The 13,601-nt window shown below is 39.4% G+C and overlaps 1 protein-coding gene across 1 annotated transcript in view; it reads right to left on the bottom strand.

Moving 5' to 3' along the window:
* The window catches only part of LOC115124173 (ceramide synthase 5-like), a 49,027-nt gene extending 35,782 nt beyond the window's left edge, over positions 1-13,245 (bottom strand). Inside the window, exon 1 of the mRNA XM_065000812.1 lies at positions 12,792-13,245. Coding sequence (XP_064856884.1) covers positions 12,792-12,964 — 173 coding nt within the window. The 5' untranslated portion in view covers positions 12,965-13,245. The remainder of the gene's footprint in view (positions 1-12,791) is intronic.
* Between the last annotated feature and the right edge of the window lie 356 nt (positions 13,246-13,601).

The following is a 13,601-nucleotide window of genomic DNA, read 5'->3' as shown; positions in this document are numbered from 1 at the left end:
TTATTATGTATATGTGCCATTTCAATATCTGTCCAACACCGGCCAAAAGACAGAGGGAAGAAATGAAATATACTGTAACTCATAAACCATTTAAAAAAAAGAGCAGGACTTTCAAAACATTTTATGTGTCAGGACAAGAGGCCAGGAAGAGAGTAGAGATGAAATATCACGTCATATACATAACTAGTTTGGCAACAGCATCAGTTAGTCCTATAGAGTACAGACAAGTGGACTGTCCAAGTGAAGTGTGCTTTCAATAGCACTCAATATGTTAGTGTTCCTTCAGTGTCCTTTAGATCATAGAGAGTATAGACCTAGATATCATAGAGAGTATAGACCTAGAGATCATAGAGAGTATAGATCTAGAGATCATAGAGAGTATAGACCTAGAGATCGTAGAGAGTATAGACCTAGAGATCATAGAGAGTATAGACCTAGATATCACAGAGAGTATAGACCTAGAGATCATAGAGAGTATAGACCTAGATATCACAGAGAGTATAGACCTAGAGTCGCTCTGGATAAGAGCGTCTGCTAAATGACTTAAATGTAAATGTAAATGTAGAGATCATAGAGAGTATAGACCTAGATATCACAGAGAGTATAGACCTAGAGATCATAGCGAGTATACACCTAGATATCATGGCGAGTATTGACCTAGAGATCATAGCGAGTATAGACCTAGATATCATAGAGAGTATAGACCTAGATATCATAGAGAGTATAGACCTAGAGATCATAGCGAGTATAGACCCAGAGATCATAGAGAGTATAGACCTAGATATCACAGAGAGTATAGACCTAGAGATCATAGAGACTATAGACCTAGATATCATAGAGAGTATAGACCTAGATATCATAGAGTATAGACCTAGATATCACAGAGAGTATACACCTAGAGATCATAGCGAGTATAGACCTAGAGATCATAGAGAGTATAGACCTAGATATCACAGAGTATAGACCTAGAGATCAAAGAGAGTATAGACCTAGATATCATAGTGAGTATAGACCTAGAGATCATAGAGAGTATAGACCTAGAGATCATAGAGTATAGACCTAGAGATCATAGAGAGTATAAACGTAGATATCACAGAGAGTATAGACCTAGAGATCATAGAGAGTATAGACCTAGATATCATAGCGAGTATAGACCTAGAGATCATAGAGAGTATAGACCTAGATATCATAGCGAGTATAGACCTAGAGATCATAGCGAGTATAGACCTAGAGATCATAGAGAGTATAGACCTAGAGATCATAGAGACTATAGACCTAGATATCATAGAGAGTATAGACCTAGATATCATAGAGTATAGACCTAGATATCACAAAGAGTATAGACCTAGAGATCATAGCGAGTATAGACCTAGAGATCATAGCGAGTATAGACCTAGAGATCATAGAGAGTATAGACCTAGAGATCATAGAGAGTATAGACCTAGAGAGCATAGCGAGTATAGACCTGGAGATCATAGAGAGTATAGACCTAGATATCATAGAGAGTATAGACCTAGAGATCATAGAGAGTATAGACCTAGAGATCATAGCGAGTATAGACCTGGAGATCATAGAGAGTATAGACCTAGATATCATAGAGAGTATAGACCTAGAGATCATAGTGAGTATAGACCTAGAGATCATAGCGAGTATAGACCTAGATATCATAGAGAGTATAGACCTAGAGATCATAGCGAGTATAGACCTAGAGATCATAGAGAGTATAGACCTAGAGATCATAGCGAGTATAGACCTAGATATCATAGAGAGTATAGACCTAGAGATCATGGCATAGAGAACATAGAGCAGAGCGACATACTCAGTAATGGTGAAATGTGTTTTCAATAGCACTCCATCTGCTTGTGTTGCTTGTCCTTTGTCACTATAGCCTGGACTGTTTACAGTTGAAAATCATACCAATAGTAAAACACACTCGTCTAACAGATTCAAACCCCTTTGACCCGGCCATTCCAACATTGTTTAGCCTACCGTGTGGATAAGTCACTAGTCTACATGAAAGGTCAGCCACACTGTGGGTAAGCCAGAAAACACACAACAGAGGTTAACTGTGGTAAGCTAGAAGCCTGGTCCCAGGTTAACTGTGGTAAGCCAGAAGCCTGGTCACAGGTTAACTGTGGTAAGCCAGAAGCCTGGTCCCAGGTTAACTGTGGTAAGCCAGAAGCCTGGTCCCAGGTTAACTGTGGTAAGCCAGAAGCCTGGTCCCAGGTTAACTGTGGTAAGCCAGAAGCCTGGTCCCAGGTTAACTGTGGTAAGCCAGAAGTCTAGAGTAGAGCAGGCAGTGTGGTATTGTAGGGTGGTAAAGCCTGGTCCCAGATATGTAAATGTACAATGACCAGGAAGTTGGCTACACTGCATATAGATCTGGGATCAGGCTAAAGGAAGGGGAACTGTGGTGGAATCTGACACGACACGCCCGGTTTGGCAGTCATTCAGCCAGCCAGAGTAGTGCGGTGGATTAGAACGTGAGAAAATAAAAAAAACTGCCCTTATTAATCTGATCTGGTTTCTGAAACGACTCTGACCAGTTTGTGTGGTGGTGGGGGTGTGGGGGGGAAATCCCTTTTCCCCCTCTTCCTCCTGTCATTCCAGTTCACAAGCTATGAAAAATATGACTATCGTCCAAACACACTGCATTAGGGTGAACACCTGAGTCAGAGGGGGAAAACACATCTCGGTTTCACCTTGTGTTAAACATCCATAAAGGGAAAGTATGATGCTGTATCTACCATGTCGATCAGGAGTCACTAGGCCCTATTTCAGTGGGATGAAACACTGAAACACTGAAACACAACAGATAGAAATGTAATGAAAAGAGCTGACGCGATTCGCTATGCTAACCTGACACACATCCCCTGATCACATCTGTTCTACACTATACATTTTTTATCTCAACATTCTGTAACGAGGAACCAACATGAACAGACACCAGGGCTTCCCTGTTTTATCAAATGTCTGTTATTTACACCACAGTTTATTATCAGTATTTACACCACAGGGTAAACTAGTTTATTATCAGTATTTATACCACAGGGTAAACTAGTTTATTATCAGTATTTATACCACAGAGTAGTTTATTATCAGTGTTTATACCATAGAGTAGTTTATTATCAGTATTTATACCATAGAGTAGTTTATTATCAGTGTTTATACCATAGAGTAAACTAGTTTATTATCAGTGTTTATACCATAGAGTAGTTTATTATCAGTATTTATACCACAGGGTAAACTAGTTTGTTATCAGTATTTATACCACAGGGTAAACTAGTTTATTATCAGTGTTTATACCACAGGGTAAACTAGTTTATTATCAGTGTTTATACCACAGAGTAGTTTATTATCAGTGTTTATACCATAGAGTAAACTAGTTTATTATCAGTGTTTATACCATAGAGTAGTTTATTATCAGTGTTTATACCATAGAGTAAACTAGTTTATTATCAGTGTTTATACCACAGAGTAGTTTATTATCAGTGTTTATACCATAGAGTAGTTTATTATCAGTGTTTATACCATAGAGTAGTTTATTATCAGTGTTTATACCACAGAGTAAACTAGTTTATTATCAGTGTTTATACCATAGAGTAGTTTATTATCAGTGTTTATACCACAGAGTAGTTTATTATCAGTATTTATACCACAGGGTAAACTAGTTTATTATCAGTATTTATACCACAGGGTAAACTAGTTTATTATCAGTGTTTATACCATAGAGTAGTTTATTATCAGTGTTTATACCACAGAGTAAACTAGTTTATTATCAGTGTTTATACCATAGAGTAGTTTATTATCAGTGTTTATACCATAGAGTAAACTAGTTTATTATCAGTGTTTATACCACAGAGTAAACAAGTTTATTATCAGTGTTTATACCATAGAGTAGTTTATTATCAGTATTTATACCATAGAGAAAACTAGTTTATTATCAGTGTTTATACCATAGAGTAGTTTATTATCAGTGTTTATACCATAGAGTAGTTTATTATCAGTGTTTATACCACAGAGTAGTTTATTATCAGTATTTATACCATAGAGTAGTTTATTATCAGTGTTTATACCATAGAGTAAACTAGTTTATTATCAGTGTTGATACCATAGAGTAGTTTATTATCAGTGTTTATACCACAGAGTAAACTAGGTTATTATCAGTGTTTATACCATAGAGTAGTTTATTATCAGTGTTTATACCATAGAGTAAACTAGTTTATTATCAGTGTTTATACCATAGAGTAGTTTATTATCAGTGTTTATACCATAGAGTAAACTAGTTTATTATCAGTGTTTATACCATAGAGTAAACTAGTTTATTATCAGTGTTGATACCATAGAGTAGTTTATTATCAGTGTTTATACCACAGGGTAAACTAGTTTATTATCAGTGTTTATACCATAGAGTAGTTTATTATCAGTGTTTATACCACAGAGTAGTTTATTATCAGTGTTTATACCACAGAGTAGTTTATTATCAGTATTTATACCATAGAGTAGTTTATTATCAGTGTTTATACCATAGAGTAGTTTATTATCAGTATTTATACCATAGAGTAAACTAGTTTATTATCAGTGTTGATACCATAGAGTAGTTTATTATCAGTGTTTATACCACAGGGTAAACTAGTTTATTATCAGTGTTTATACCATAGAGTAGTTTATTATCAGTGTTTATACCATAGAGTAGTTTATTATCAGTGTTTATACCACAGAGTAAACTAGTTTATTATCAGTGTTTATACCATAGAGTAGTTTATTATCAGTGTTTATACCATAGAGTAGTTTATTATCAGTGTTTATACCACAGAGTAAACTAGGTTATTATCAGTGTTTATACCATAGAGTAGTTTATTATCAGTGTTTATACCACAGAGTAGTTTATTATCAGTGTTTATACCATAGAGTAGTTTATTATCAGTGTTTATACCATAGAGTAGTTTATTATCAGTATTTATACCATAGAGTAGTTTATTATCAGTGTTTATACCATAGAGTAGTTTATTATCAGTATTTATACCACAGAGTAAACTAGTCTATTATCAGTGTTTATACCATAGAGTAGTTTATTATCAGTGTTTATACCATAGAGTAGTTTATTATCAGTGTTTATACCACAGAGTAGTTTATTATCAGTGTTTATACCACAGAGTAGTTTATTATCAGTATTTATACCATAGAGTAGTTTATTATCAGTGTTTATACCATAGAGTAGTTTATTATCAGTGTTTATACCATAGAGTAGTTTATTATCAGTGTTTATACAACAGAGTAAACTAGTTTATTATCAGTGTTTATACCACAGAGTAGTTTATTATCAATGTTTATACCACAGAGTAAACTAGTTTATTATCAGTGTTTATACCATAGAGTAGTTTATTATCAGTGTTTACACCATAGAGTAGTTTATTATCAGTGTTTATACCATAGAGTAGTTTATTATCAGTGTTTATACCACAGAGTAGTTTATTATCAGTATTTATACCATAGAGTAGTTTATTATCAGTGTTTATACCATAGAGTAGTTTATTATCAGTATTTATACCATAGGGTAAACTAGTTTATTATCAGTGTTTATACCATAGGGTAAACTAGTTTATTATCAGTGTTTATACCATAGAGTAGTTTATTATCAGTGTTTATACCATAGAGTAGTTTATTATCAGTGTTTATACCATAGAGTAAACTAGTTTATTATCAGTGTTTATACCATAGAGTAGTTTATTATCAGTGTTTATACCATAGAGTAGTTTATTATCAGTGTTTATACCATAGAGTAGTTTATTATCAGTGTTTATACCATAGAGTAGTTTATTATCAGTGTTTATACCACAGAGTAAACTAGGTTATTATCAGTGTTTATACCACAGAGTAGTTTATTATCAGTGTTTATACCACAGAGTAAACTAGTTGAATTGTCAGTGTTTATGCGATAGGCCAGGCTATAAGTTCAAATCTCAGTTTGCTTTACCGTCTAGTGTGTAGTTTACGCCAATCATTTGGACACAACAGTTTAATGTAGCTTACACCTTTATGTATAATGTGCATTGAAGCCTCAGTGAATTAAGGCCTACAGCTTCACCAGAGTGGGAGTTGTCTCCTCCTTTAAGATGTCTTATCTAGCTCAGTGAATTAAGGCCTACAGCTTCACCAGAGTGGGAGTTGTCTCCTCCTTTAAGATGTCTTATCTAGCTCAGTGAATTAAGGCCTACAGCTTCACCAGAGTGGGAGTTGTCTCCTCCTTTAAGATGTCTTATCTAGCTCAGTGAATTAAGGCCTACAGCTTCACCAGAGTGGGAGTTGTCTCCTCCTTTAAGATGTCTTATCTAGCTCAGTGAATTAAGGCCTACAGCTTCACCAGAGTGGGAGTTGTCTCCTCCTTTAAGATGTCTTATCTAGCTCAGTGAATTAAGGCCTACAGCTTCACCAGAGTGGGAGTTGTCTCCTCCTTTAAGATGTCTTATCTAGCTCAGTGAATTAAGGCCTACAGCTTCACCAGAGTGGGAGTTGTCTCCTCCTTTAAGATGTCTTATCTAGCTCAGTGAATTAAGGCCTACAGGTTCCATCGTTGAGTCAAGAGTCAGACAGCAAACATTTTGTCGCTGACACAGCAAATTATTTTCTGTTTGCGGTCCTATGATTCTGGCACCCAACAGCGTTCCTAGATATTACCAAGCGTAGGTTATGTACACTGTATTTATCCAGGTTGTATCTCCTTGTGAGGCCAAGTACTTAGGTAAAAAATACTTTAAAGTACTTAAGTAGTTACTGGGACATCTGTACTCCAGTTTACTATTTATTTTTCTCACTACTTTAACTCCACTACACTCCTAAAGAAAATATATACTTTTTACTCCCATACTGACACTAAAAAGTACTCGTTACATTTAGAACGCTCAGACAGAACAGCAAAATAGTCCAATTTACGCACCTATCAACATAACACATTGTGATGCCTACTGCCTCTGATCTGGTGAATTCACTAAATAAAAATACTGCTGTTTGTAAATGATGTTGGAGTGTGCCCATCTTTATTTATTATTTTGTTAATCGGGCTGTCTAGTTTGCTTAATATAAGGAATTTAATGTATAGGGGCAGCAGGGTAGCCTAGTGGTTAGAGCGGTGGACTAGTAACCGGAGGGTTGCAAGTTCAAACCCCCGAGCTGACAAGGTACAAATCTGTCGTTCTGCCCCTGAACAAGGCAGTTAACCCACTGTTCCTAGGCCGTCATTGAAAATAAGAATTTGTTCTTAACTGACTTGCCTAGTTAAATAAAGGTAAAAATAGCATTAATATGTTTTCTATTAATTATATGAAGGTATCTTTACTTTTACTCAAGTATTACAATTGATTACTTTTTCCACCCCTGGCTAACTGTAATCTCAGTTGGAAAGAGGACAGTTTGAGGGTTACTACTACAACTGGTCTCCTGATAGTTACTACAACTGGTCTCCTGATGGTTACTACTACAACTGGTCTCCTGATGGTTACTAATACAACTGGTCTCCTGATGGTTACTACTACAACTGGTCTCCTGAGGGTTACTACTACAACTGGTCTCCTGATAGTTACTACAACTGGTCTCCTGATGGTTACTACTACAACTGGTCTCCTGATGGTTACTAATACAATTGGTCTCCTGATGGTTACTACTACAACTGGTCTCCTGAGGGTTACTACTACAACTGGTCTCCTGATAGTTACTACAACTGGTCTCCTGATGGTTACTACTACAACTGGTCTCCTGATGGTTACTAATACAACTGGTCTCCTGATGGTTACTAATACAACTGGTCTCCTGATGGTTACTAATACAACTGGTCTCCTGATGGTTACTAATACAACTGGTCTCCTGATGGTTACTAATACAACTGGTCTCCTGATGGTTACTACTACAACTGGTCTCCTGATAGTTACTACAACTGGTCTCCTGATGGTTACTACTACAACTGGTCTCCAGATGGTTACTACTACAACTGGTCTCCTGATGGTTACTACTACAACTGGTCTCCTGATGGTTACTACTACAACTGGTCTCCTGATGGTTACTACTACAACTGGTCTCCTGATGGCTACTACAACTGATAGTTACTACAACTGGTCTCCTGATGGTTACTACTACAACTGGTCTCCTGATGGTTACTACTACAACTGGTCTCCTGATGGTTACTACTACAACTGGTCTCCTGATGGTTACTACTACAACTGGTCTCCTGATGGCTACTACTACAACTGGTCTCCTGATGGTTACTACTACAACTGGTCTCCTGATGGTTACTACTACAACTGGTATCCTGATAGTTACTACAACTGGTCTCCTGATGGTTACTACTACAACTGGTCTCCTGATGGTTACTACTACAACTGGTCTCCTGATGGTTACTACTACAACTGGTCTCCTGATGGTTACTACTACAACTGGTCTCCTGATGGTTACTAATACAACTGGTCTCCTGACAGCAAGCTAGCTGTCTCTCTCTGAGCTAGTCCGGCAAGCTAGCAGTCTCTCTCTGAGCTAGTCCGGCAAGCTAGCAGTCTCTCTCTGAGCTAGTCCGGCAAGCTAGCGGTCTCTCTCTGAGCTAGTCCGGCAAGCTAGCGGTCTCTCTCTGAGCTAGTCCGGCAAGCTAGCTGTCTCTCTCTGAGCTAGTCCGGCAAGCTAGCTGTCTCTCTCTGAGCTAGTCCGGCAAGCTAGCGGTCTCTCTCTGAGCTAGTCCGGCAAGCTAGCGGTCTCTCTCTGAGCTAGTCCGGCAAGCTAGCTGTCTCTCTCTGAGCTAGTCCGGCAAGCTAGCTGTCTCTCTCTGAGCTAGTCCGGCAAGCTAGCGGTCTCTCTCTGAGCTAGTCCGGCAAGCTAGCTGTCTCTCTCTGAGCTAGTCCGGCAAGCTAGCGGTCTCTCTCTGAGCTAGTCCGGCAAGCTAGCTGTCTCTCTCTGAGCTAGTCCGGCAAGCTAGCTGTCTCTCTCTGAGCTAGTCCGGCAAGCTAGCGGTCTCTCTCTGAGCTAGTCCAGCAAGCTAGCGGTCTCTCTCTGAGCTAGTCCGGCAAGCTAGCGGTCTCTCTCTGAGCTAGTCCGGCAAGCTAGCTGTCTGTACGGCAGTTGAAAAAATGTTCAATAAACCACAAAATGAATGTAGCCTACAGGTGTGCGTACATGAGAGTGTAAAGAGATGTTGAATGAACTGATGGATGCTCTGTTTACATAAACGAGGCTATTAGCCAAGTCAAATCAGTTCAGTAGAAAAGGATTAGGTAAAGACATGTTTTAATCCTCCTCACAGAGAAAAGGTTTCCAAGATACAGGTTAAAGACAAATATGATGCAACAGAGATAATCATACTTCATGTGTCATTATTGGCACAGTTCAAGTTCATGAATTGGCTTATAAATTAACTGGCTTATGGCCTACAAAAACTGAACTTTCAACACAATCAACTTCTGTTCTAGACCGTGTTTATGTGCTAAGTGAATGTGATGATCGGCTACTTCACAACTTCCAGAAACAAACCCTTATTCCCCTGAGAGGTGAGAAAGGACTAAGATCCTTTATTTCCAGAAACAAACCCTTATTCCCCTGAGAGGTGAGAAAGGATTAAGATCCCTTATTTCCAGAAACAATCCTTATTCCCCTGAGAGGTGAGAAAGGATTAAGGTCCCTTATTTCCAGAAACAAACCCTTATTCCCCTGAGAGGTGAGAAAGGACTAAGGTCCCTTATTTCCAGAAACAAACCCTTATTCCCCTGAGAGGTGAGAAAGGATTAAGGTCCCTTATTTCCAGAAACAAACCCTTATTCTCCTGAGAGGTGAGAAAGGATTAAGGTCCCTTATTTCCAGAAACAAACCCTTATTCCCCTGAGAGGTGAGAAAGGATTAAGGTCCCTTATTTCCAGAAACAAACCCTTATTCTCCTGAGAGGTGAGAAAGGATTAAGGTCCCTTATTTCCAGAAACAAACCCTTATTCTCCTGAGAGGTGAGAAAGGATTAAGGTCCCTTATTTCCAGAAACAAACCCTTATTCCCCTGAGAGGTGAGAAAGATCCCTTATTTCCAGAAACAAACCCTTATTCCCCTGAGAGGTGAGAAAGGACTAAGGTCCCTTATTTCCAGAAACAAACCCTTATTCCCCTGAGAGGTGAGAAAGGATTAAGATCCCTTATTTCCAGAAACAAACCCTTATTCCCATGAGAGGTGAGAAAGGATTAAGGTCCCTTATTTCCAGAAACAAACCCTTATTCTCCTGAGAGGTGAGGAACGACTAAGGTCCCTTAATTCCAGAAACAAACCCTTATTCCCCTTTGTATTGGTGAAGATCTAGGGAGTTATCTCAGAGTATCTCAGTGCTTTTTTATTTAACTAGGCAAGTCAGTTAAGAATAAATTCTTATTGCCTTGTTCAGGGGCAGAAGAACAGATTGTCAGCTCGGGGATTCGATCCAGCAACCTTTCAGTTACTGGCCCAACGCTCTAACCCCCAAGGATCAGGTACCCCTGCCCATTTAATCTTATTCATTGTGATCTAAAGACAACATTTCGGCCCATCTTAAAGCAGGACTCCGACTCTGAGATGATTTATGATTTATGAATATGGGCTCTGCAAGTACAAGATGGACAGCAGTTTGGTGAAATGCCCACAATGCTCAGAGCCATTATGAAAAAAGTACAATATCACTCCATCCATGGCTTCAGCCTGGATTTCAGCCAAACTTTCCCCGACTAACCCTGAAACCCAAGGGACAACAGTTACAAGGAAAAAAAACCTGTAAGATTCTAAAACTAGTCAAAGCAAGTTTATACCAGAAGCTAATTAAACAGAAAATGAACCCATCTTCCTCCTCTTTCATTCATGACAAAGAGACCTAGTTCCCACATAGATGTGACGAGTCCCAACCCAACCCATGACACATAGGCTAGGGCAGGGTTCTGCAATCCTCTTCCTGGAGAGCTAATCTCCTGTCGGTTTTCACTCCAATACCACCTGTCACTAAACCTGTTTCAGTTTATCAACCAGCTAAATTATTACAATTGGGTGTGCTAGATTAGGGTTGGAGCGTAACAACCTACAGGAGGGTAGCTCTCCGGGAACAGGGTTGTAGAGACCTGGGCTAGGCTGTATACTGTATGTCGGTCCCCAACCAGGCCTGAGGCTGTTTGGTAATGATGATAAGCTCTTTAGGTATGGATGGGCGGACTGTCATGAATACTGGTAATGGACTGATTTGTGATCCTGCAGCCCTGATGTGTCCGTTTCTCAGTGACAAAGGGTCTGTTATAACCAGTTTATAGCGGTTTATAACTGTTTTACTCCCCATCTATAGCCATGATTGCTGAGCATGGTTTTGAATTAAAAGGCAACCTGGACTGGAGATTGTGGGACGTGTTCTTACTAAAGAAAATAACTTTGTAATAACTGACCCTGACAATACAGGCCATAGGCCAGCTCTGAGAACTGCCTGCAAAAGTTGTCATCAAGTTGTTGTACTGTCTCTGTCGGCCATAGCTATTATATCAATGGATAATGAGCTTTTTTTCCATATCTATTGTTAGATGCTTTGTATGAGTTGGCTTGCCCCAGTGCTCTCACTAGGACAGGGGTAGACAACTAGATTGTTAGATGCTTTGTATGAGTTGGCTTGCCCCAGTGCTCTCACTAGGACAGGGGTAGACAACTAGATTGTTAGATGCTTTGTATGAGTTGGCTTGCCCCAGTGCTCTCACTAGGACAGGGGTAGACAACTAGATTGTTAGATGCTTTGTATGAGTTGGCTTGCCCCAGTGCTCTCACTAGGACAGGGGTAGACAACTAGATTGTTAGATGCTTTGTATGAGTTGGCTTGCCCCAGTGCTCTCACTAGGACAGGGGTAGACAACTAGATTGTTAGATGCTTTGTATGAGTTGGCTTGCCCCAGTGCTCTCACTAGGACAGGGGTAGACAACTAGATTGTTAGATGCTTTGTATGAGTTGGCTTGCCCCAGTGCTCTCACTAGGACAGGGGTAGACAACTAGATTGTTAGATGCTTTGTATGAGTTGGCTTGCCCCAGTGCTCTCACTTGACAACTAGATTGTTAGATGCTTTGTATGAGTTGGCTTGCCCCAGTGCTCTCACTAGGACAGGGGTAGACAACTAGATTGTTAGATGCTTTGTATGAGTTGGCTTGCCCCAGTGCTCTCACTAGGACAGGGGTAGACAACTAGATTTAGCAACGGGACGATGTTTGTCCGAGCGGATGGTAAAGGGGCTGGAACATAATTATAATAACTTATACACTCAAATTGACCACAATAAAGCCCAAAAGGAGGTTGTATTTGAAAATAACATAATCCTTTCCTACCTGGATTACATTGAGATACGATCACATACGCCTCTTTTTATTTGTGGGAATACTTGGGAACAGATTTTAAAAATTATTGGTGATTTTACAGTTGTTGTTTTTTTTTTACCCAAAAAGTTAAAACTTTGGAAGACCAAAGAAAAACACTTGAGGAACGGCTTTGGCCCGTACGCCAGCTGTTGCCGACCCCTGCCCTACGAAGTAGCAAGTAGCTAGAGGTTCGCGTAGCTAGCATAAGGCTGACATGGATGGACAACCATAGAGATCCTATTAAATCATAAATCTATGGGACTACCCCCCCAAAAAATACGATGGCAAGGACATTTTTATTTTTCAATCGAAGACTCGTGCGTGCATATACGTCCAGGAGGGTGTTATCTTCAAGAAATAGTTGATAAAAGAAAACATAAGTGAAAAAACGTCATGGTAACATGACTTAGAAAAGCAAAATAGTGCGTACCTCTCAAATAGTATTCTGACAGCAAAGATCCCCACAGCCAACGGTAAGGCAGAGAGTAAGTGCCCGGCTTTTGGATACTCCACTCCGGGCGCTGGGTCTGCAAGATCCGCCCATGTCACATTATGTGGGAGCCAAAACCTCTCGTTCCAAAACCACACTGAAAGAGCAGCCATGATCACCAAAAGTGGCTTCGATTTAAGAAATGTAATCCCCAGGAGAAAAAAATAAAACGAGGGAAACGTTTCCACCGCCCTTCCTTTGAGGACTGAGTATTGGATGAGTCCAGAAACCTTTTGTACCCGTGTTGGGTAAGACTAGAAACGTTTTGTTGTCCGTGATAGAATTGTTGGATGGATGAAATTAAAAAAGGCCTCACAACAGAGCAATCATCAGTCAGTCCAGAAAGAACAAAGATTTTTTTTTTTTTTTACTAAAAAAGACCACAGTTTGTGGTTTAAGATGGGAAGAAATGTGGGCAGAACAAACGAGAAGGTGGGCAGAGCCAAGCATGAGCTAGCGAGATCCTATTGGCTCGTTCTAGCAACAGGGAACGCCTACGCTGTGAAGTGCGCATGTGCAAGACCTCAATTCTCCTTTGCACTCTTTCTAAAAAAACGCAATTCTTTAACATTTTGGCAAAGGGTAAACGTCTACATAACATATTCCACTCTGTTCGTCACATATTCTAGTTTTGAGAAGATAAACCTGTATTGAGATCAAATGTTTCATCGACGAGAAAACTATCAGAATATCGGCCAGAATCCAATTCAATTCAAGGGGCTTTATTGGCATGGGAAACGTGTTAACATT

This window comes from Oncorhynchus nerka, linkage group LG15 (assembly GCF_034236695.1).
Source record: "Oncorhynchus nerka isolate Pitt River linkage group LG15, Oner_Uvic_2.0, whole genome shotgun sequence".
Classification (NCBI taxonomy): Eukaryota; Metazoa; Chordata; class Actinopteri; order Salmoniformes; family Salmonidae; genus Oncorhynchus; species Oncorhynchus nerka.
The sequence above is the reverse complement of the archived record's forward strand: the minus strand, read 5'-3'. Positions and strand labels throughout refer to the sequence as shown.